The following is a 25,340-nucleotide window of genomic DNA, read 5'->3' as shown; positions in this document are numbered from 1 at the left end:
AGTGGGGCAAACACAGTGGATATTTTCTTGGCACCACTAATGCACAAATCCATGAATAAAGAGTCCCCTTGCTGGGGGGAGGGGCAAGATAGGGGTAGGGGAATAAGAGGTATGAACTTTTATGTATAAAATAAGTAAGCTACAAGGATATATTGTACAACACAGGGAATATAGCCAATATTTTATAATAACTATAAATAGAGCATAACCTTTAAAAATTGTGAATCACTGTGTTGTACACTTGTAACATATAATATTGTACATCAACTACACTTCAAAAAAAAAAAAAAGTCAGGGACTTCTCTGGTGGCACAGTGGTTAAGAATCCGCCTGCCAAGGCAGGGGACACGGGTTTGATCCCTGGTCTGGGAAGATTCCACATGCCTCGGAGCAACTAAGCCTGTGTGCCACAACTACTGAGCCTGCGTTCTAGAGCCCACAAGCCACAACTACTGAAGCCTGCGCGCCCTGGAGCCCGTGCTCCACGACAAGGGAAGCCAACACAATGAGAAGCACGTGCACCACAAAGAAAAGCAGCTGCCACTCTCTGCAACTAGAGAAAGCCCGTGCACAGCAATCAAGACCCAATGCAGCCAAAAATTAATTAATTAATTAATTAATTAAAAATCAGAAAAAAATGTCCCCTTGCTAAATGGTCTCTATGGTTAGATATCAAAATTTCTGGATTTAGTTAGAATCAACTTGTCAGTTTCTTTTAACTCTAAAAGCTACAATTTGGTATTATATTTCCATGTGCCAAGCTGGGTAGGCATATCATTTCATTCAATTCTCACAAGAACAGTATGAAGTAGACATTAGTATACTCATTTGTTTAAGGTTCAAAGAAGTGTGACCTGCCTAAGGTCACACAGTTAATAATTGGTAGAAGTGAAATTTGGACCAGGTCAATTGGACTCCAAAGTCCAGGCTCCCTCCTGCTCTGTAAACTGCCTCTCTAGCACCATGCTGAGTCCAGGACAATATTAATTAAAACTAACATTTGTATTTCAATATACCGTTTTTAAAAACGGTATCCTATGCACAATTTCACTTAACGCTCAGTAATAATCCTGAGAGGCAGGTAGTAGTGTTATCCTTAGATTTAGATACAAAAATTGAAAACTGAGTAAGATAAAATGACTTCTGAATCATTTTGATACGAAAGAGAGCCAAGATTGAACTGCAAGTCTCCACTCGCACTTTATTCTCTGCACCAGGCTCTGCCTAAGCGTTGATATAGAACATGTGAGCTGGGACTGAAGGGTTGAGGACAATGCCATTTTCTTTTTGCCTCTAAAAACCTGTAGCCTGGTAATCACTGAAGTAATTGTTCATTTATGCAATAAATACTTATTGAGCACTTAGTATGCGCCAGGCACTGAACATACAAGGAACAAAGGCTGTCCCGGCTCCTGGATTCACGGGGTTTACATTCTGGTGGAGGAGACAAAAAGATAAATAAATTTCAGACAATGATAAGTGTTTCAAGACTATGGAGTAGGAAATAAAGGGGAGGTAAGTTTAAATAGACGCCCGAGAAGGCGTCTCTGAGAAGTTAACATTAACTGAATGAATGAGTGCATGTATAGCAACCCCCGGATGGATTCATTTTTCAAACTTATCTAGTTTTGTTGGCCAGTAGATTGTTTATGATTCTGATGCTGAATACTCTTTGGAGCTTATGTTGCTGATGCCAAAAGGGCAAGGGCAGTGGCGAAGAACATCGACGAATCCTTTCCAATTCATTTCACTCCTCTGACCTTGCCTTTGCCGTCAGGGTTACTCCCCACCGCCACGCCCATTCTTCTGCCCCCGGATGCTTCCAGCGTGCGCAAGCGCAGGAGAAACTGCTGTTCCTAGTGGAGGGCGCGGATTCCACCCCAAAACGCATGCGCCCCGGGCCCGCAAGCCCCGCCCCGAGCTCTGCGCCCGCTCGCGAGCCCTTGCCAATTCTCGGGGCGGGGACTGCGCGGGGAGGCGCGCGCCGGTGCGTGCGTGCTCCAGCGCCGCGGGCGGGCCAGTGAAGCCGGCGGCCCTGGCACGTGATCCCGGATCGGCGTGGTAGCTTGGTGGCTCCGTCTGTCTGTCCGTCCGCGGGTGCCATCATGGCGGACGCGGCCAGTCAGGTGCTCCTGGGCTCCGGTCTCACCATCCTGTCCCAGCCGCTCATGTACGTGAAGGTGCTCATCCAGGTATGAGTCGTCGCCTTTCCCTTCCTCGCCCGGCGCCCTGTTCGGTCGCCGCTGCCCAAGGCGCCTGAGAACCGGCTCCAACCTTCCGGGCCTTCAGTCTCCTGAGCTGCTGCTCCTTCTTTGCTGCCCGCCCCTTGCTTCCCGGCAGGGACGACTTCCACCGCCCGCTGAGCTCCCACTGCCCGTGGGCCTTCCCAAGGTCTCGCCTCCCAGCCAAGCCGTGAGGCCCGCTCCTTTCCCGGTATCCGGCTGCCGCCCTGCCCTGCCTGATGGCTCCCCTGAACTTTGTTTTCTCTTCCCTGAGGTTGATCCTGGCTGGGCGCCGCCAAGGGCTTGCCAACCTTTCCTTCTCCGCTGCTCTGAAATTAGCATCCTTCTCTCCTCCCCGGCCCCAAACTCAAGACGTGAAATCTGTTGAAGACAAATTTGAAATTCGAGGGGAGCCAACATTTTATTAGCTTTTGTTTCCTCTTTTTTTGTTGCTGTTACTACTGCTCTTCTGTTCTGAGATTTTAGCACCAGATACCCAGAGAAACACAAGGAGTTCATTCAGAAGTGATAATCAAGCGATTGCTGAGTCAAATTTCGGAAGGATCCACTGAACCCTCTTCAACAGCAGCCCATGTGGCTCATGACAGTGAAAATCACATGTCAGAGTGATGTGAAATCAGTTCAGCTGAAAGTTTTATCGAGTTTAAGTATATATGTTAGTTTCTAATATACTGTGAAATAATTCTTAAATGGTATTTTATATTCACAGGCAAGTTTACCCGGTTATAGTTGACGATAGACCATTAGGTAGTATTGTTCAGTTGCCTTTCTGAATTTCCCTGTGACGGGCAGGTCATTCATTTTTTTAACTTTTGTTGAGAGTTGACGTAATTACATCATGCACAGTACCAAGGATAGAACCCCTGTCCTCACCATCTGCCTTTCTGTCAAAAATATGCAAGACACTAGGGAAGGCCTCATTTCTTATTTTTGAGTTAATGATACTAATCCATATTATGTGTTGCTGAGTTGACCGTTGTGGATTCAGAACCTATATGTAAAAAAACTATTGTAAAATAAGTTGTTTAAATTAAGAACAAAGGGAATTCCCTGGAGGTTCAGTGGTCAGGTAGGACTCCACGCTTTCACTGCTGAAGGCCCAGGTTTAATCCCTCATCTGGGAACTAAGATCCCCTCAAGCCACTAGAGGTGGCCAAAAAATGAAAGAAAGAAAGAAAGAACAAAATCTTTGAAATGTATTGTGACATCTAAAACAGAATTGGCACATTTGTAGCTAGATAATATCTGAGGTAAAAGCATTTTGCAGTAAATCTGATATAAGCCCATTACTCAGTCCTTATCCAGGAGGCAAGGTTTTCTAATGACATTCAGAGCTCTTGCCTCAAAAACTCCTTAATCCTGATTGCACAACATGCTTGTGTTGCCAAGTGTCTCAGGGGTTTTGGTGAAATTCCCAAATACTCAGTTTTAAAAATAGTTGTACAGTGACACTTTCAGGAGTTCTTTAATTGAACAGGTTGAGAATCACAGCAGGAGAGTCAAAACCATGTCCGACAACGTTCATTCTCTCAAGTATCCCTTTGGCACTAAAGAGTCTGAATATATTGTAGAAATAAAATGATGACATTAATTCTAAAATGACTCGTTGGATTGTTCATGACAGTCTGCTCCTTTAACATGGACTTAGCTTGTAATTATTTCCCAAATGAATTATCCCCAGCTGTATCTGCATTTGCCTTTTGAGTGGTTTGTTTTGCTAGCCAAATATGAAGTTGATGCTGGCTTAGTCTTCTCACTTCGTCCAAATATTTAAAATGTGCTTGAATTTCTTTAGAAAATATTTTTGAGCGTCCTCAGTAAACTGTAGCTTTGTTAACACAAAAATTCCCTTATTCTGTTTTCAGATTCATGCCAGTCTATCTCAGCTACATGGTTTACTTTGTAGAATTTGAACCAAAAGAAAACTTGGAGTTTACTGAAACCAGTCTTAAACAAGTGACAAAATTAAAAAAAAAAAAAAACACCACAACTGACACGGATGATACTTCATCACTGTCTTGGAAAATATACACTGCATTTTAACTTGTGTTAAAAATTATAACTCTAAATTTGTTCTTTATTCAAGACCTTGCAACCCAGGCATTCCTGGGAATGTTGCTTAGTATTGATATAGTCTCTTGTTTCTAAAGGTGGGATATGAGCCTCTTCCTCCAACAATAGGACGAAATATTTTTGGGCGGCAAGTTTGTCAGCTTCCAGGTCTCTTTTGTTATGGTAAGTGTCTTTGATTTATTTGGAATTGGAGAACATTGAAGGGTGTGATAGGAGTTACTGAAAAAATATATAGAAAGCATGTTTCCTTGAAATTTCTATGTAACCATTACTTTCAACTAGAATGTAAATCTCCGACTTGTGTTCTTAGCTCAGCACATTGCAAGCATCGATGGGAAGCGTGGGTTGTTCACAGGCTTAACTCCAAGACTGTGTTCAGGGGTCCTTGGAACTGTGGTCCATGGTAAAGTTTTACAGGTAAGAAGAAAATCAATCCATCTTCCCATAGACTTAGATAACCTTTTTTTTTTTTTGACATCTTTATTGGAGTATAATTGCCATGGTAAAGTTTTACAGGTCCATGGTAAAGTGTGGTCCATGGTAAAGTTTTACAGGTAAGAAGAAAATCAATCCATCTTCCCATAGACTTAGATAACCTTTTTTTTTTTTTGACATCTTTATTGGAGTATAATTGCTTTACAATGGTGTGTTAGTTTCTGCTTTATAATAAAGTGAATCAGCTATACATATACATATATCCCCGTATCTCCTCCCTCTTGGGTCTCCCTTCCATCCTCCCTATCCCACCCCTTTAGGTGGTCACAAAGCACAGAGCTAGATAACCTTTTTTTTTTTTTTTTTAATTTATTTATTTTTGGCTGCATTGGGTCTTAGTTGCTGCGCATGGGCTTTTCTCTAGTTGCGGCGAGTGGGGACTACTCTTCATTGTGGTGCGCGGGCTTCTCATTGCGGTGGCTTCTCTTGTTGTGGAGCACGGGCTCTAGGCGCACGGGCTTCAGTAGTCGTGGCTTGCGGGCTCTAGAGTGCAGGCTCAGTAGTTGTGGCGCATGGGCTTAGTTGCTCTACGGCATGTGGGACCTTCCCGGACCAGGGCTCGAACCCATGTCCCCTGCGTTGGCAGGCGGATTCTCAACCACTGCGCCACCAGAGAAGCCCTAGATAACCTTTTACGTACAGTTTGTTTTACTGATCAAGAGCAGTTTCAAAGATATATGTCTTTACATCCATGGCCCTTCTTCCTCTTGAAAAACATTTACTTGAAATACCCATTCTTAATTCTTTCCTGGGAAGCAAGGAGAATTTGTATAAAATGAAGTAATTGATTTTGATCTACGCAAGCTTCTTCCTCTGGACCAGTTGTTCTGAGCAGAAATTAAGTACACTCATTTGAGCTCCTGTGTAGCTCATTTTATTTCTTTGAAGGAGGAAGGAAGCTGGTTAAAACATACATTTCTTTCTCATGTTATTTTCCTCTTATTCCTAGTGTTACTCCTAGTAAATGTTTTCTGTTACAAACTTTTTTTTTTTTAAACTTAACAAGATAAACGTTAAAGTCAGGATAGCGTTTATTTGTGACTGTTTATTTCAGTAGTACTCAGTCCAGGGAATTCCCTGGCGGTGCAGTAGTTAGGATTCCACACTTCCACTGCAGAAGGCATGGGATCGATCCCTGGTCAGGGTACTGAGATCCCACACTCTGCAAGGCTCAGCCAAAAAAAACCACTGCCAATAGTACTTGGTACGATCCTCCATGTATTTTTTAAGGCTTTAATGTTGCCCCAATTCTACTTTTTTATCATTTGATGAGCAAATCATGGTTTTGTTAATCAGTTTCATGATCTGATTGGCTTAGGTTTTAAATTCTCTTCAGACTTTGTTGAATTGAGTTGGAGAGGTTTTCCAGTTAGTTCCTCACACGGAAGCAGTTTTGTTATTCATTGTACTTACTCTTGTCATCATGCGTGTGGACTGAATGTTAGAAGCAGCATTTTGGGTGGCCCGTGGGTCAGAGTGATGGAGTTTTAATGGGCCAATGTTTTTGGTGGATTGATTACTACTCTCTTTTCCAGCCACACTGTACTTTGGCTCAGTGAAAGCGTTCCTGTTACCTAAATGAGGTTTAGATTTTCATGTGGGAAAGTAGTTGTCATCTAGTTCAAAGAGGTTTATGTATAGACCAAGAGTGAAATTACTGCTTGAGATCAAGTTCCTTTATGTAAAGGAAAAGTAAGACAAACTTGAGGTAACCAAGTACCTGGAATATGTGTTTCACATGTAGCCAAATGAAATAGAACAGGGTATTGGTCCTATACTTAGTATCAAAAGCAACTAATACAATCAAGAAGAAAGACCAATTCAGGTCTTTCTGAACAAGAAAGAGTTCTGTATATCTGAACAAGAATTAAATTGAAATCTCTTCAGAGTAATGTAGAAGAGACAGGTTGAAAATTTTATTAACGGAGTGAAAACCAAAGTCTAGAAATGAGTGAGGATTTTTAAAAACTCCTGAAACTGTTAGAATTAATTCTGGCCAAAGACCTGGAATTTGACCAAAAACCATCATTTTGTTTAATCATGTTGTTTGTTCTCTTTCCTCTGATTTTATTTTTAAAATGTAATTCTTTTCGTAAAAGACAGTGTTCTCTATTTTTTAAATCTGGTTATGACTAGGAGGTCAATTGTCTGGTTCTTGTATTTCACCTAGCCCATCTTCTATTTCTGAAATATACCACCAATAATATTTCCTCTTTCAGTGCAGTCTGAGCTCTGGCAGTTTCATGTTCTCTTCTCCAAAAGAAAAGAGCATCTTCTTTTGTGGGAGTGAGGTGGTTTCAGCTATTCAGACTTAGCACCAATTCTCTGTTCTTTGTACAGTGAAGAAAAGCATCTTGCCCTAATTTGTTATTGGACCTGCTTTTTCCGTGAAAAAGCCCTGAGGCTTTTTCCATAGCCTTCGTCCTAAGCTATGTTTTGTGTTTTTTGGTTTTTTTTAATTTATTTATTTTATTTTTCTCTGCGTTGGGTCTTTGTTGCTGCACACGGGTTTTCTCTAGTTGCGGTGAGCAGGGGCTACTCTTCGTTGCGGTGCGCAAGCTTCTCATCGTGGTGGCTTCTCTTGTTGCAGAGCACCAGCTCTAGGTGCACAGGCTTCAGTAGTTGTGGTGTGTGGGCTTCAGTAGTTGTGGCGCACGGGCTCAGTAGTTGTGGCGCATGAGCTCAATAGTTGTGGCTCGGGGGCTCTAGAGCACGGGCTAAGTAGTTGTGGTGCATGGGCTTAGTTGCTCCACAGCATGTGGGATCTTCCTGGACTAGGGCTTGAACCTGTGTTCCCTGCATTGGCAGGCAGATTCTTAACCATTGCGCCACCAGGGAAGCCCCTAACCTACGTTTTTATCAATTTATTTTTTGTTATATGTGTGTGTTTAGTAAATAATGTTCTTGGATTTGGATCGTGTGTTTTCATTGTCATTTCTCTCTAGGTATTTTTTGATTTCCTCTTTGATTTCTTCAGTGATCTCTTGGTTATTTAGTAATGTATTGTTTAGTCTCCATGTGTTTGTGTTTTTTACGTTTTTTTCCTCATAGCGTTGTGCTGAGAAAAGATGCTTGATATGATTTCAATTTTCTTAAGTTTACTGAGGCTTGATTTGTGACCCAAGATGTGATCTATCCTGGAGAATGTTCCATGCACAGTTGAGAAGAAAGTGTAATCTGCTGTTTTTGGATGGAATGTCCTATAAATATCAATTAAATCTATCTGGTCTATTGTCTCATTTAAAGCTTCTGTTTCCTTATTAATTTTCTATTTGGATGATCTGTCCATTGGTGTAAGTGAGGTGTTAAAGTCCCCCACTATTATTGTGTTAACTGTCAATTTCCTCTTTTATAGCTGTTAGCAGTTGCCTTATCTGTTGAGTTGCTCCTATGTTGGGTGCATATATATTTATAATTGTTATATCTTCTTCTTGGATTGATCCCTTGATCATTATGCAGTTTCCTTCCTTGTCTCTTGTAACATTCTTTATTTTAAAGTCTATTTTATCTGATATGAGTATTGCTACTTCAGCTTTCTTTTGATTTCCATTTGTATGGAATATCTTTTTCCATCCCCTCACTTTCAGTCTGTATGTGTCCCTAGGTCTGAAGTGGGTCTCTTGTAGACAGCATATATATACAGGTCTTGTTTTTGTATCCATTCAGCCATTCTGTGTCTTTTGGTTGGAGCATTTAATCCATTTACATTTAAGGTAATTATTGATATGTATGTTCCTATTACCATTTTCTTAATTGTTTTGGGTTTGTTTTCGTAGGTCCTTTTCTTCTCTTGTGTTTCCCACTTAGAGAAGTTCCTTTAGCATTTGTTGTAGAGCTGGTTTGGTGGTGCTGAATTCTCTTAGCCTTTGCTTGTCTGTAAAGCTTTTGATTTCTCCTTTGAATCTGAATGAGATCCTTGCCAGGTAGAGTAACCTTGGTTGTAGGTTCTTCTCTTTCATCACTTTAGTATATCATGCCACTCCCTTCTGGCTTGCAGAGTTTCTGCTGAGAAATCAGCTGTTAACCTTATGGGAGTTCCTTTGTATGTTGTTTGTCATTTTTCCTCATTCTGTGAGGCCACCATCACCCTGATACCAAAAGCAGACAGAGATACTACAAAAAAAGAAAATTACAGACCAATATCACTGATGAATATAGATGCAAAAATCCTCAACAAAATACTAGCAGACAGAATCCAACAACACATTAAAAGGATCATACACCATGAGCAAGTGGATTTATCCCAGAATGCAAGGATTCTTCAGTATACGCAAATCAATGTGATACACCGTATTAACAAACTGAAGAAGAAAAACCATATGATCATCTCAGAAGATACAGAAAAACCTTTTGACAAAATTCAACACCCATTTATGATAAAAATTCTCCAGAAAGTGGGCATACAGGGAACTTACCTCAACATAATAAAGGCCATATACAACAAACCCACAGCCAACATCATTCTCAATGGTGAAAAACTGAAAGCATTTCCTCTAAGATCAGGAACAAGGCAAGGATATCCACTGTCACCACTGCTGTTCAACATAGATTTGGAAGTCATAGGCACAGCAGTCAGAGAAGAAAAAGAAATAAAAGGAATACAAATTGTAGAAGAAGAAGTAAAACTGTCACTGTTTGCAGATGACATGATACTATACATAGAGAATCCTAAGGATGCCACCAGAAAACTACTAGAGCTAATCAGTGAATTTGGTAAAGTTGCAGGATACAAAATTAATGCACAGAAATCTCTTGCATTCCTATACACTAATGATGAAAAATCTGAAAGAGAAATTAAGGAAACACTCCCGTTTACCGTTGCAGCAAAAAGAATAAAATACCCAGGAATAAACCTACCTAGGGAGACAAAAGTCCTGTATGCAGAAAACTATAAGACACTGATGAAAGAAATTAAAGATGATACAAACAGATGGAGAGATGTTCTTGGATGTTCTTGGATTGGAAGAATCAATATTGTGAAAATGACTATGCTACCCAAAGCAATCTACAGTTTCAGTGCAATCCCTATCAAATTACCAATGGCATTTTTTACAGAACTAGCACAAAAAATCTTAAAATTTGTATGGAGACACAAAAGACCCCGAATAGCCAAAGCAATCTTGAGGGAAAAAAATGGAGCTGGAGGAATCAGACTCCCTGACTTAAGACTATACTACAAAGCTACAGTAATGAAGACAATAAGGTATTGACACAAAAACAGAAATATAGATCAATAGAACAGGATAGAAAGCCCAGAGATAAACCCACGCACTTATGGTCAACTAATCTATGACAAAGGAGGCAAGGATATACAATGGAAAAAAGACCGTCTCTTCAATAGGTGATGCTGGGAAAACTGGACAGCTACATGTAAAAGAATGAAATTAGAATACTCCCTAACACCATACACAAAAATAAACTCAAAATGGATTAGGGACCTAAATGTAAGACAGGACACTATAAAACTCTTAGAGGAAAACATAGGAGGAACACTCTTTGACATAAATCACAGCAAGATCTTTTTTGATCCACCTCCTGGAGTAATGGAAATAAAAACAAATAAACAAATGGGACCTAATGAAACTTAAAATCTTTTGCAAAGCAAAAGAAACTACAAACGACGAAAAGACAACCCTCAGAATGGGAGAAAATATTTGCAAATGAAGCAATGTACAAAGGATTAATCTCCAAAATATATAAACAGCTCATGCAGCTCAATATTAAAAAAGCAACCCGGGCTTCCCTGGTGGCGCAGTGGTTGAGAATCTGCCTGCCAATGCAGGGGACACGGGTTTGAGCCCTGGTCTGGGAAGATCCCACATGCCACGGAGCAACTAGGCCCGTGAGCCACAATTACTGAGCCTGCGCGTCTGGAGCCTGTGCTCCGCAACAAGAGAGGCCATGGTAATGAGAGGCCCGCGCACCGCGATGAAGAGTGGCCCCCACTTGCCGCAACTAGAGAAAGCCCTCGCACAGAAACGAAGACCCAACACAGTCATAAATAAATTAATTAATTAAATTAAAAAAAAAAAAAAAGCAACCCAATCCAAAAATGGCCAGAAGACCTAAACAGGCATTTCTCCAAAGAAGACAGACATACAGATGGCCAAGAAGCGCAGGAAAAACTGCTCAACATCACTAATTATTAAAGAAATGCAAATCAAAACTACAATGAGGTATCACCTCACACCGGTTAGAATGGGCATCATGAGAAAATCTACAAAGAACAAAGGCTGGAGAGGCTGTGGAGAAAAGGGAACCCTCTTGCACTGTTGGTGGGAATGTAAAGTGATACAGCCACTAGGGAGAACAGTATGGAGGTTCCTTAAAAAACTAAAAATAGAATTACCATATGACCCAGCAATCCCACTACTGGGCATATACCCAGAGAAAACCATAATTCAAAAAGACACATGCACCCCAATGTTCATTGCAGCACTATTTACAATAGCCAGGTCATGGAAGAAACCTAAATGCCCATCGATAGACGAATGGATAAAGAAGATGTAGTACATATATACAATGGAATATTACTCAGCCATAAAAAGGAATGAAATTGGGTCATTTGTAGAGACGTGGACGAATCTAGAAATTGTCATACAGAGTGAAGTAAGTCAGAAAGAGGAAAACAAATATCGTATATTAATGCATATATGTGGAACCTAGAAAAATGGTCCAGATGAACCAGTTTGCAGGCAGAATTTGAGACACAGATGTAGAGAACAAACATATGGACACCAAGGAGGGAAAGAGGCGGGGCCGGGGGGTGGTGGTGTGATGAATTGGGAGATTGGGATTGACATATATATATACTAGTATGTATAAAATGGATAACTAATAAGAACCTGCTGTATAAAAATAAATAAATGAAATTCAAAAATTCAAATAAGTAAATAAAAATAATGTTCTTGGATTTTTGCTTTGCTTTGTTTTCCTTTTTCTTCTTTTTTTTAAAAATATATTTATTTATTTTTGACTGCGTTGGGTCTTCGTTGCTGCGCGGGCTTTCTCTAGTTGCGGTGAGCGGGGGCTACTCTTCGTTGTGGTGTGCGGGCCTCTCGTGGTGGCTTCTGTTGTTGCAGAGCATGGGCTCCAGGGTTCACGGGCCTCAGTAGTTGTGGCATGCAGCCTCAGCAGTTGTGGCTCGTGGACTCTAGAGCATGGGCTCAGTAGTTGTGGTGCACGGGCTTAGTTGCTCCGTGGCATATGGGATCGTCCCGGACCAGGGCTCGAACCCGTGTCCCCTGCATTGGCAGGCAGATTCCTAACCACTGCGCCACCAGGGAAGCCCCTCCTTTTTCTTCTTTTAGATAAGCACTCTTATGAGCTGATCAATCAGTATGTTAAACTTAGCAACAAGATCATCTTAGAGACACTTATTTCCAAGTGTTAATTAGAAGTAGAAATTAATTGGAGATTTACAGCCAAAAAATTCAACTATTTTAATTTCTGCCAATCAGTAGAGTTTTCATTTTATGTTCTGTTTCAATAACACTATGATAGCCCTAATCATCCTTTCCTTTTCTCTTCCTTTGTAGCATTACCAGGAGTGTGACAAGGCTGAGGTATGTTGGAGCCGATTTCTATGCCTGAGTCCATTTTCCCTGCAAGCTACTGTTGCTCTTTGGTCCTCTTTAGGAAAAGGGACAAGCAGTCAGCTTTCCTTTCATCGTACAGAGTGTTGGTATACGGGGTGGCCACCAGTTTGAACAGTTCTATTTAAAACCATCAACATATCTATCTTCTTTCATTTTGATTTCCAGGAGTCAGGATCTGGAAATGTACAGAAAGAAGTTTCATCTTCCTTTGACCGAGTTATCAAGGAGGTAAGATGATTATGATTTCTCTAAATCAGAGCACGCTGGCAGTTGTGGAATCAGGATCATCAGGCCTGTATGTTCAGTGTCTGTTCCAAACAAAATTAAACTTTCAATTTGATATGGGCTTTACTGCATGTAGAACATAAAGAGAGAAAAAAACATTGCTTGCTGTTTGGAATTTAACGGAAACATAATTTGCCCACTCATCTTTAAAATTGAAGAGGTACTGAAACCTCTTATAATAGAGTTGGAAATCTCTGGCCCAAAAGTATTAAAATAGTGGCCAGGGCCTTTGTGTGTTGGATATTATATATCCAGAAATGCTTTTACAACATTATTCTGACTTTAAGATGTCCTTATCGTCCATTTCCCACTCCTGTCTTCTACCATTGGAGTTTGTTGCATGCCTGACTTAATAATACTCTTTTATTTGTAGTCTTTACATTACCTAATTGTCTATAGAGACGTCACAATTTTTCATTGAAAGCTGCCTTCTAAAGTATATATCACTGAACAAACATCACTATAGGTCAGGATGTCAGATGAGTCAACTTTGTTTTTTGTAAATTTTCATGAAGTGATTTTATTTAAAAGTAGAGATGCATGTATTAATATGTGTTTTATATTTTCTTAACTTTATTTAGTTCATCGTAAGGCTCTTAGAACTACCATTAGAGTAGGGGTGAGAGATCTCTTAACTAAATGAAGATAATGTTTAAATGCAAAAACGAACGACGGACCTACTATATTTACAGCCTACCTCCAAGTATTGTGATTGAATTTTTTACTAACCTCTTTACTGAGTCCTGGACAAGAAAGATAAACTAGGGTAAATATAGAGCTCTAAGATACTGCAAAGTTACGGGGCTGTGGTCGAAAAACAGATGAACGTCGTTGTGTTCTCCTTGAGACGTTGGTACAGACTAAATAGAGCCTGACATTTGTCTAGTGTAGATATCAGAGTATCAGAGTCTCTGAAATCACTCACAATGAGAGAGCAATTTAATAGTCTAAATACAGGCCTCATAGTTGTTTGTTTGTTTGAATTTATATTTTTATTTATTTAGTTTTGGCTGCATTGGGTCTTCGTTGCTGTGTGCGGGGTTTCTCTAGTTGCAGCGAGTGGGGGCTACTCTTCATTGTGGTTCACAGGCTTCTCATTGCTGTGGCTTCTCTTGTTGTGGAGCATGGGCTCTAGGTGCTCAGGCTTCAGTAGTTGTGGCATGTGGGCTCTGTAGTTGTGGCTCACAGGCTGTAGAGCGCAGGCTCAGTAGTTGTGGTGCACGGGTTTAGTTGCTCCACGGCATGTGGGCTCTTCCCAGACCAGGGCTCGAACCCGTGTCCCCTGCATTGGCAGGTGGATTCTTAACCACTGTGCCACCAGGGAAGCCCCAAGCCTCATAGTTTTATTCCAGCTAGGTTACTGTTTGCTGGTGACTTTCCCTATTTCTTTTTTTTTGTTTTGTTTTTGTTTTTGTATTTTTGGCCGCACCCTGCAGCATGTGGGATCTTAGTTCCCGACCAGGGATCGAACCTGCACCCCATGCATTGGAAGCACGGAGTCTTAACCACTGGACCTCCAGGGAAGTCCCTTTCCCTGTTTCTTTGCTTTTGTTTTTCTCATCTGTAAATTTGAGAAGATAACAGAAACCTGCTTTGCAGAGAAATTTTGAGAAGTAACTATAACAGTATTGAAATCCATGAGTGAAAGCTGTGCTAGAATGATAGTGTATTATATTGCATCCCATTCAGGCTACTCTTCCTGACTCCAGGAAGGGCAGGAGTGCTCTGTCACTCACTCTCTTATTCTACAGTGTCCACCCACATGACTTCTCTCAAGAATTTGAGTGTCATTTACTTAGATTTCACAAGTGTGTGTTGATTGTTTCTAGACAACTCGAGAGATGATGGCCCGTTCTGCTGCTACTCTCATCACACATCCTTTCCATGGTATGTTTGCAGTTGATAACTGAAATCTGATTTTTTTTTTTTTAATAAATTGATTACAGTGTCTGTTCAATGTACAGGATCTAAATTAAGTCTATATTTGAAGTATTTATTTATTTATTTATGGCTGTGTTGGGTCTCGTTTCTGTGCGAGGGCTTTCTCTAGTTGTGGCAAGCGGGGGCCACTCTTCATCGCAGTGCGCGGGCCTCTCACTATCGTGGCCTCTCTTGTTGCGGAGCACAGGCTCCAGACGCGCAGGCTCAGTAATTGTGGCTCACGGGCCCAGCTGCTCCGCGGCACGTGGGATCTTCCCAGACCAGGGCTCGAACCCATGTCCCCTGCATTGGCAGGCAGATTCTCAACCACTGCGCCACCAGGGAAGCCCTGAAATCTGATTTTTTATCTTTCTTTTATATCACGATCTCTCCTGACTACTTAGATAGGTTGACATGGGAGTTCACTAAAGTGCCTTGCCTATTTGTTTTTTGTTTGCCTGTTTTGGCTTTTATCCAAATTATCCAGATAGCATAGTGTCTTTAGGTGGGAAAACCTTTTTTTTTTTTTCCCCAGGGCTATTAAAATTTATCTCAATGTAGCTTAAAAATCTTTGTGTTCTATAGTGATCACTCTGAGATCTATGGTACAATTCATTGGCAGAGAATCCAAGTACTGGTAAGTGTTTCTGTTTTCAAGTATTCAGGGAGATCTGTTGAAGCCAAAGTATTAGAATAATAATACTTTACATTTTTATGATGCCTTAGAGCTTACAAAACAAATTCATATGTCTTATGTCATTTGATCTACACACAAAAAAACAGTAAAATAGAAGAAAAAGGCCCAGACAGGTTTAGGAGCCTACCCAGGATCTCAGAGTAAGTTGCAGGACTACTGAAGCCAGAATTCACCCTGACTGCATGTGACTACACCCTTAGGTATTAATATCTCCACTTCTATCTCTGAATTCAACTGTCTTTGCAGAGTGAGGGTGGTAGAAAAGGGAGCAGGGGTGGAGGTGTAAGTTTCACCTTGTCAAAAGTGGTAATTGAACATTTTTTTTTGATAGCTCCAAAATAATCTTAATGTATTTCACGTTTCTTTCTTCTGAACCTAGTGGACTTTGTGACTCCATAGCAACTATCTATCGGGAAGAGGGCATCCTAGGATTTTTTGCGTGAGTAAATTACTGATTTGTGCATGTGATTTTTGTGTGCATAGAAAGCTTTAATGAGAACGAGGACATGACTCCTTGTTTAAACCTCAGAGAAAATGTACTCTCTGGGTTTACTTCATGTTAAACTCCATTTAGGCCCATCTGACTTAAATTCTCTTGTAGAGATCCCAAACTTTTGTTCTGCACATCTAAAATGTTTGAAATGAGGGTGTTTTTTTTTTTTAACAAATAAATTCATTGAAGTTTCTACACTTACAGTGAGTTCTCAATTACTATATAGTTGATGAAATGAGGACCGTTCATTTTTGAAAAATGGAAAATTATCTAACATGTATCTTTCTTATCCTGAGAGAATACGTTTTTGCACTGTATTCATTCCCTTGAATTTACTTTGGAAGAACTTAGGCTACTACCCTTGTTCTTCTGTTAACAACAAAAACCGCATTATTAACTAAATGGTCCTTTTTAATTTTCAGAGTGTTTCCACATAGTTGATTTTATGTTTGAGTATCATAAATACTCTGGGAAGTAGGCAAGACAGCTATTATTATTCTCATTTTAGAGATTAAAAAAAAACTGATGCTCTGGGAAGTTCATTTGCTGCCCGTCACATAGCTGATAAGTGGTAGAAGTGGCATTTAAACGCTGGTCTTCAGTCTGTGAGGTAATGTTTCTCCCACTCTTCCACACTGCCTCACCTCGGTTAACTAGGCCCTGGAAACATGTTTTTTGATGCTCTTCACCTGTATCTGTGTTTGGGCCATTCTCATTTTGTAATTTTTCTCATCTTTTGCCCTGCCAAATTTGAATATCAAGTAGTTTAGCAATAATCATATTTAAGTCTCTTCTCCAAAATAGGCACACTTTTTGCCTCCCTGCTTATAGTTATTAACAGTAAGGTGAGCCATTGGCCATATCTTAGAGGGGTATAGCTGACCTGCATTTTTTAAATGAGAATAAAAGTCATTAGAGATTAGCCTCAAGAACAGTTATATTAACTAGAATGAATTGGTTAGGTTCTCGTATTCAGTGTCTTTTCAGTTCTCTAGAATGTTTTGAAATTAATTCTTTGAGAAGTGTTCATATTGAGTGAATTATCTTTTTACTGATCACATTTCTTGGTGCTTATTTTTATTGTTTCTTCATGTAGGGGTCTTATTCCTCGCCTCCTAGGTGACATCATTTCTTTGTGGCTCTGTAACTCACTGGCCTACCTCGTCAATACTTATGCACTGGACAGTGGGGTAGGTTGTGCCCTTGATGAGATGTGCTGGTGCTGACTTCATTGTATCCACCTGGCAGCTAGGTTAGCTTTAAAGTAAGATGGCAGTTGGTTATGTGCCAGACTCGTCATTATATAGCTATATATTAATAGTCAAAATTTTAAAGGCTAATGGAATGACCTATACTGTTTACTATAGAGAGATGCACCTAGAAAGTCCCTACGGTGTGGCAGAGTGAGCCTAAGAGTCTACCTTTCTCCATGCTGCAAGGAGATCACTTCTTTATTGATGCCTAATGTTAGAGGACACTATGAAGCAGGATAGTTTTATAGTGTATGCAGGTGTTTCATCTAATCTGAAGTGTTAAGGGGACTCCTGTATTGGGCTTTCTAGAAACCTTAGCCTGGGGGCGGGGTGGGGGGTGAAAATCAGCCTTCCCTAAAAGCAGTGTTTTTCTCCAGCCTCAGCAGTTGTATGCCTCTTTGAACACAGGCAGCCTCAAAGCATGGTGGGAACTAGGACACACCCGGGCCAGGGGTAGGACTAAAAATCCATGTGCTTGGTTTCTTGAGTACAGAGACTCATCTTCCCCACAGCATCTGGTACACAGCTAGGTGTATACGGAGGGAGCGACTTGTCCCTCAGTATACCGTCAGTGTTGTTTCCAGGGATTGTCTCAATATTTCTAAGACATCGGAAAAGGTTACCAATCGCATTTCTGTTGTTTTTGAAATCCTGAGGCTATTATATTAGTTCCTACTCCATCCTAGTCTAATATGAACTTGTCTGTTAATGTTGAATCAGGTGGTTCATTTTGATCACTGCCTTTTTATGCTTATAATGTTTTATGTTTTCATCCTCTAAATTAATTTTCAAGTTGTCAAAGAAACTAATAATGCAGAGATAGAATATATTGATATGGTTGGGGGCAATTAGCTGTTATATCAGCTTAATTTTCTTACTCGTTCTAATAAAGGCTTTCTTCCTGTTCTAGGTTTCCACCATGAATGAAATGAAGAGTTATTCCCAAGCTGTCACAGGAGTAAGTTTTTAAAAATCCTTTGAGCCTTTTAGGAGTAGGTTTGTTTGTTTGTTTGTTTAATATTTATTTATTTGGCTGTGCCGAGTCTTAGTTGTGGCACGTGGAATCTTCGTTGCAGCATGCAGGATCTTTAGTTGCGGCATGTGGGATCTAGTTCCCTGACCAGGGATCGAACCCAGACCCCTTGTGTTGGGAGCGTGGAGTCTTAGCCACTGGACGACCAGGGAAGTCCCTTTTTAGGAGTAGTTTTCTTTTCTTCTCTTCCCTTCTCTTTTCTTTTCAATTTCTTTGTCGTCACTGCTTTAAAGCAACCAGCTGTCTCACAGGAGAGTCTCTCAAATTTATTAATATTTTTCAGAGGTAAGAATGACCCAGAGTCCCTGCATCACAGTAACAGTAATAACAAGCCTCCATAATTTGGTGCTGTTTAGCTTTCAGAGGGGGTAAGTGGGCATTTCTCATCACAGATCTGCCCCTGCTTCTCACTGTATCATGCTGAACCTGTATTGGAAACTTCACCCTCTTGAATCATGTGGAGTCTTCCAGTAGTTGACTTTTGAAGTAGTTTCCATTGTCTTTGGAAGGATGTTCATGTTGTCTTGTTTTCTTCAGGGCTATTTTGAAATGCTTATTGTATTTAGTTGTATTTACTTTCAAATGATGAGGTTCAGTTTTATTTGAATGAGGGCTCAATCACAGAATAAGAGAAGCCTTCTGGTCTTTGGTTAAAAGGTTGCATGTAGTGGTATGGTAAGAGGAGGAAACATCTGCAGGCTCAAAAATGTGTAATTTAGTCTCTCCTGGGATACTGAGAAAGCAAAACCAATGTTGGAGTATTTGACCACAGTGGCACTAAGACTAAGGGAGAAGAATAAAGGAGACTAGGAATGAGTTAGTAACTTAGCTGTCTTTTTACTCTTTTACAGTTTTTTGCCAGTATGTTGACGTACCCCTTTGTGCTTGTCTCTAATCTTATGGCTGTCAACAACTGTGGGTAAGTGCCTTGCGTTTCTTGTCTTACTAGTTGGCTGCCTGTATGCCTGACAGGTAGGGCAGTCCTGGTAGAAATTTGGGAAGGATGGTACAGTTGGTGCTGTTAATAGATTTCCTAATTTTTTTCTCTGTGTGCCCCATGTACCAGCAGTCCCATCAATTTATATTATAAGCAGCCACTTCATATCCTTTTTTGGAAGAGAGAAGGGCACAAATAATATTTCTCAAGCATTTATAAATAATGTGCACTTGCCAGTAGTCTAGATTCTTTTCTGAAAAGGGTGGGAAAATTACCAAATTGCTCTACTTTCACATTTTTTTTTTTTTTAATATTTACTTATTGATTGATTGGCTGCGTCAGGTCTTAGCTGCAGCACGCAGGATCTTTCGCTGCAGCACGCAGGCTTAGTTGCCCTGCAGCATGTGGGATCTTAGTTCCCCGACCAGGAATTGAACCAGCGCCCCCCGCACTGCAAGACGGACTCTCAACCACTGGACCACCAGGGAAGTCCCCACATTTTAAAAAAAAAAAACTTTTTTATTTAGTTTTGGCCGTGAGGTGCGGCATGCAGGATCTTAGCTCCCTGACCAGGGATCGAACCCATGCCCCCTGCACTGGTAGCGCAGCAGAGTCTTAACCACTGGACCGCCAGGGAAGTCCCTCCTTTGTTTTTTAAGTCCTTATCCTCTCTTTCAAAAGTTACAAAAAGTATGTCAGGGGTTGAATGACAACCTGTACCTGTTTTTCCTCAGCGCTTCATGGAGAAAGTGAGTTTTCAAGTAAGAAAAGTAGGAAATTTGGTTGAAAATGGAAAGTTTCTTGACCTTTCATGTACTGGCTGGGGAAGGGGGTGGGTGTGGTGGTGGACACCACTGATTTCCAGCTTCTAGGTGCCATCTGACTCTACCAGGTTGGACAGAAGTTTTGCCTCGTTTTTTTTTAATTTAAAAAAAAATTTTTTAGCCACGCTGCGTGGCTTGCAGGATCTCAGTTCCCCAACCAGGGATCAAACCTGCAACCCCTGCAGTGGAAGCGTGGATTCTTTTTTTTTTTTTTTTTTTTTAATATTTATTGATTAACAAATATTTATTGAGTATATATGGTGTACTGCTATAAAGTGAATGGTGTTTTTTTTTTTAATTTATTTTATTTTCGGCTGTGTTGGGTCTTCGTTGCTGTGCGCGGGCTTTCTCTAGTTGTGGTGAGCGGGGGCTACTCTTCGTTGCGGTGCGCGGGCTTCTCTTGTTGCGGAGCATGGGCTCTAGACGCACGGGCTTCAGTAGTTACAGCATGCGGGCTCAGTAGTTGTGGCTCGCGGGCTCTAGAGTGCAGTCTCAGTAGTTGTGATGCATGGGCTTAGTTGCTCTGCAGCATGTGGGATCTTCCTGGACCAGGGCTGGAACCTGTGACCCCTGCATTGGCAGGTGGATTCTTAACCACTGCGCCACCAGGGAATCCCGGAAGCACGGATTCTTAACCACTGGACCACCAGGGAAGTCCCAGAAGTTTTGCCTCTTGATTTATTTCAAAACTCTGTTCCTCTGGAGTACCTGCCACAATATGCCATTATACATGTCATTGTTTTCAAACAAGATATCTAATTGATAGCTGTGCGGAGTTCTGAGCACAGGTACCATATTCTGTTTGTTCTGTGATTTGTGGAGCAGCTGCCACATTTCGGCCCAGAGCAGGCTTGAAGGATTGGTTAAGTGTGGTGTTGTTGTCTTTGTTGTTGTTACTATTATTATTTGCACTCTTTGAGAGAGGAAGTGACAAGGGGTTATACCTGAGTAAGAGCATGTAGTCACCACCATTTCACGCCACTGTCCATTGTCATGTTTGGAGTCTTTCGAATACTACTTAGTTTTTAAATTCTCTTTCCCTGCTTTTTAATCGTATAATTACTATGTTCTAGGATTTCATTTGTCCACAAATTTAAACCTAGATGTTTTAGAAAGTACATAAGTGGTTGAAGTTTCTGTTTATGTTATGTTGATTCAAAACCTGAATGTAAGGGAGGGCGGTCCGTTTTGGATGCTCAGTCTTTCACCTGCTCCAATAGAATTTGTTTCTTCAGAACTAAAATTGCTTCTCAGGGAACTTTCCAGGAAGAATGTTTTGACAAAGATTTACTGAGCTCTTGAGAGAATGTTTCATAAATGTTGACTTCAGTAGCTAACCTTTTATTCTATTTCAGGCTTGCTGGTGGATGCCCTCCCTACTCCCCAGTGTATTCTTCTTGGATAGATTGCTGGTGCATGCTACAGAAAGAGGTACTTCTCTCTCATTCTCTCTCTCCCTCCCTCTTTCCCTCCCTCCCTCCCTCTCCCCTCCTCGTATTCTATTTTGTTTTGTTTTTGTTTGTTTTCTTAAATGTCTCTGGAATCCCAGGTTAGTTCTTGTAGGTTATCCTTTAGTTACCAATTAATGTACCCTTTTTAGTGTTCCATATGTCACTCTGGCATAGTAATAAAATGTGCTGTTTGGAAATCAGGAGAGGTAGTGAAGAATTAAGAATTCCTAGATGTGATCTGGGAGCCATTTGAGTGATCACATCCAAATTGCAAATAAGGTCTGGGTAGACAGTTATCCTGGTTGTTAAAATGATGCCCTTGATTTCAGATTATTTTTTCCAACCTCACCTTTTTGTAACTTTTCAGAATCTCCTAATATATTCAGGTGTTTTCCTACAGTATTTAGAGAAGCTGAGAAATAAAAAGTTATTTATTTATGACATTATTTGTCACAATGCTGTTGAAAGGGCTGATCTCTTACTTCCAGAGACATGTTAGTGGATGATTTTGTCCAGACTCCAATTTATTGTTTGTTATTGCTGTGAGGTGTAGGTCATCTCCAACCAAAAATTCTTGATGAATCTAGGCAGAGCTTTATTAGGAACCAAAATGATAAATGGCTGTGGGCTAAATTTAACATGGAATCACTAAAATGGCCATCAGTTGAAAGCTGTTTTTGAATGGGAAGCACTTTTTAAAGGATTGTAGAAGAAATTGTATGAGGAAACTCTTTGTTGCATTATATTATAGCACTGCTGACACATACGAGAAAGGCCTTTGTTCACAGGGCTCAGGCTTCCCAGCCTGAACTCTGAATGCAAAGGCCTAAGTGCTGCTGGGGGGGCTTTTGCTCAGCATGCCCAACAAGCCCTTCTGTGAACCCAGGCCAGGACACTTGGATGGTTGCCAGACAGACCTAACATGAACATTCTGGGTTTCATTCTGAGTTTTACGTTCTCGGTTGGACAATCTCCTTTTGTGGTCCCCATTTAAAAGGAAAGGTGGCCCTTCTTTCCCCACTTCCTAACCAGCCCCCTGCTATAGGAAGAAAGCAACTAGAAAATTATTAGGGTATCAGACACCTTACCTAGGGAACGGTTAGTCCTTTAAATGCTTAAGACAACGGCAAATCTTAATTGAGCACTTACTGTATATGAGGCATTATGCAAAGAGTTTTTCATGTATCAGCTCACGTAACCCTCAGAACAGCCATGTGAGGATAGGTACCGTTCTTTATCATCCCACCACACATATGAAGAAACGGGAACTTTGAACGGTTAAATAATACCAATTATGTAACCCAAGGTCACACAGCCAGTGTTTGGGAGCGCAGGATCTACATGCAGGTTGTCTAACAGAGTCTACTCATTTAAACTCACAACATTACTACTTTAATTATAAGATTTTATAAGTACTCCTTAGAGATCTACCATTCCATTCAAAACAAATAAAAGCTGGCACAGGGACTTCCCTGGCGGTCCAGTGGTTAAGACTCCACACTTCCACTGCAGGGGGCGCAGGTTCAATCTCTGGTCAGGGACCTAAGATCCCACGTGCCACACGGTCAAAAAAACAAACAAACAAACAAAAGCTGGGACTTAACTGCGTGATAGGACTGTTCTCAACACTTTATATGAATTGACTCATTTGATAATCCAGTTAGCTAGCAAGTGGCAGAGCCAGAATCCAAACTGGGAATTCTGTCTAAATAGGTAAGAAATACTTGCCTTTATCCGTGTGTCAGAATTGTAGTTAGTTCCACAAACACTCAGCTTAAGTCAGAGAACACACATTGCTGCTCTGTGGTGATAGTCCCGGTTTCATCCTGGTCATTTTAGTCATGTTTCTCAGAAATATGTCCAGTTGTCTCTGCTGATTTGGACTGGCTGACCTCATTTTCACACTAGACTTTATTTGTATTTATCATTTTTTTTTTTTCCAGGGAAATATGAGCCGAGGAAATAGCTTGTTTTTCCGGAAGGTCCCCTTTGGGAAGACTTATTGTTGTGACCTGAGAATGTTAATTTGAAGATGTGGGGCAGGGACAGTGACATTTCTATAGTCCCAGATGCACAGAATTATGGGAGAGAATGTTGATTTCTATACAGTGTGGCACGCTTTTTTAATAATCATTTAATCTTGGGAAAATGGAGGTGTTTGGTGTCTGCCTTTTTCTGTTCTTTTTTCCAGCACAACATAATTTACCACTGATATTCCCCCTATAGTTATTCTGAAACATTTTTACTCCAGATTATTTTACTTAAAGAAGGAAGTTGCTTTTACCTAAAGGTACAGGCAGGTTGTCATGCAATTTGAGTCTTAGTTTAAGGCTTTGTAAAATGAAGAGTACAATCCTGTGAAGAAAGAGAAATAATTCTGTGAAACTTAAGAAAATTAATAAGGCAAATGATATGGGAGGTTATAAGTTACCTTTTCTTTAGTAGACCTTAAAAACTCAGCAGCATCCACCAGAATCTGTCTCCCAGTATATTCTTCTAAGCACATTTAATTAACCCTGTCTCTCATACTTCAAAGAAAGGACAATACACTGCTAATCTACCCTAGAAAATCTCTGCATGAGTCATCCATGCCTTCAGTCTATTATTGCAAAGCAATAAATTGTGTTGCCAACAACAACAAAAAAAGGACAATTAGAATAAGCAAGATTTGGAAAGGAAGCATAATGGCTTTTTTTTTCCAAAAGAAATTCTTATTATCATATAAAATATGAAAAGCAAATAGTGCGGCATTAGTCCCCTTCTCTAGGAGCTAAGTCTTTGCCAATCCCTAAATTACATCATTATACAGTTCTAATTGTATATAATCTTTTGTGCTGCTGTTTCTTATTTTGTTTGCTTTTTGTTGTTGCAGAAGGTGAGTAGTTTGTTTTTCATTCCTAATGACACACTTGGAAGGTATACTTGTAACTTCACGTCTGGTAATGCAGACGTAAGTCCACAAGATTCTTAGGATATTGACCACCTCGCATGTCATACCCTCAGTTAGGCATGGTAGCATTCATAGGAGGGGGAAGAAATCATTTTAGAAGGGAATAAATTTCCACTCAAGCATAAAGATCTTATTTACTCAGGTCTTTTAAAAGCAGGTTAAAATGCTCTAAAATGAGAAAGCATTTGGTTTCACTTACTTAAATCCACTGGGTTGTTGCCAAATGAATAAGCACTGAATTTGCTGTTTCTCAGAAGAATTTGCTACTTCCCTATCAAAGCTGCAGCACCCACAATATTAGAGTGGGCGTGCAGGGTCTCCTCCCTCCCCCGGGGTTTAGGAATGTAGCCTGAAGCTCCTGAGTAGCTTACCTTGAAATGTCTTTGATGTCTCTTTGTCTCAAAAAGGAATGTAAATTTTATATTCTATTCAATATTATCTGCATTTGTTTTAATATAAAAATGTTTTGCATTACCTACTTTTTTTCCCAAAAAAAATCTTCAAGTAAAGATGATCTAGGAAAATGTGCCATGTTTATTATCCTGTGGCTTCTGTTCTCATACACGCTACGCCTGCCTAGTTGAGAAGCTTGTCTGACTGTGAGAACCAGTCTGCCACCAGCGGGCGCCAAGGCTTTGGTTTTGCCTACGAAAGTCGGGCTGTGGAAAAATTTCACCAAGGCCTGGCATTATTCAGAGTACTTGCTGATCAATCTAACTGCATCCAAGCTGTAAGTCCAATAAGAGTACTATACCCATGGTCCTCCATAAAATTTTATACGCCGTTAACATACTCAGAGTCTGAAATTTATTCAGGGGCTAGTAAATGCAGGTAGGTAGGTACTCTTAAGATACACATGCAAGAAATACTGAACTGACTCATATATGTAAATCATGTAAACCTAGATAAGGATTATCTAGTAAGCTGCACTTGTGAAACTGGGCAAGTGGTTTGCTTTGGCAGTACTGAGCTAAGTTGCCAGGAAATATTCCCTCTGGGGACTCTGCTGGTCATTGAAGCTTGACTGAAGAAAAGAATGTGGGGTTCCCTGGAACTTTGGGGTGCTTGTAAAAGTACCAGGGTATACA

General features: G+C 40.5%; 1 protein-coding gene across 1 annotated transcript; it reads left to right on the top strand.

Annotated features, from left to right (window-relative positions):
• The first annotated feature begins 1,940 nt into the window (after positions 1 to 1,940).
• On the top strand, positions 1,941 to 24,778 carry MTCH2 (mitochondrial carrier 2). Its single transcript, XM_068554616.1, has 13 exons — positions 1,941 to 2,192; positions 4,394 to 4,478; positions 4,627 to 4,733; positions 12,350 to 12,376; positions 12,575 to 12,637; positions 14,524 to 14,581; positions 15,200 to 15,251; positions 15,691 to 15,750; positions 16,901 to 16,994; positions 17,968 to 18,015; positions 18,942 to 19,009; positions 21,207 to 21,282; positions 23,246 to 24,778. Exons 1-13 carry the CDS (start codon positions 2,106 to 2,108, stop codon positions 23,330 to 23,332), a joined length of 912 nt encoding a protein of 303 aa, XP_068410717.1. The 5' UTR covers positions 1,941 to 2,105; the 3' UTR covers positions 23,333 to 24,778.
• The last annotated feature ends 562 nt before the right edge of the window (positions 24,779 to 25,340 follow it).

Source organism: Eschrichtius robustus, chromosome 11 (assembly GCF_028021215.1).
Source record: "Eschrichtius robustus isolate mEscRob2 chromosome 11, mEscRob2.pri, whole genome shotgun sequence".
Classification (NCBI taxonomy): domain Eukaryota; kingdom Metazoa; phylum Chordata; class Mammalia; order Artiodactyla; family Eschrichtiidae; genus Eschrichtius; species Eschrichtius robustus.
This window is presented reverse-complemented; position numbering and strand designations above follow the sequence as displayed.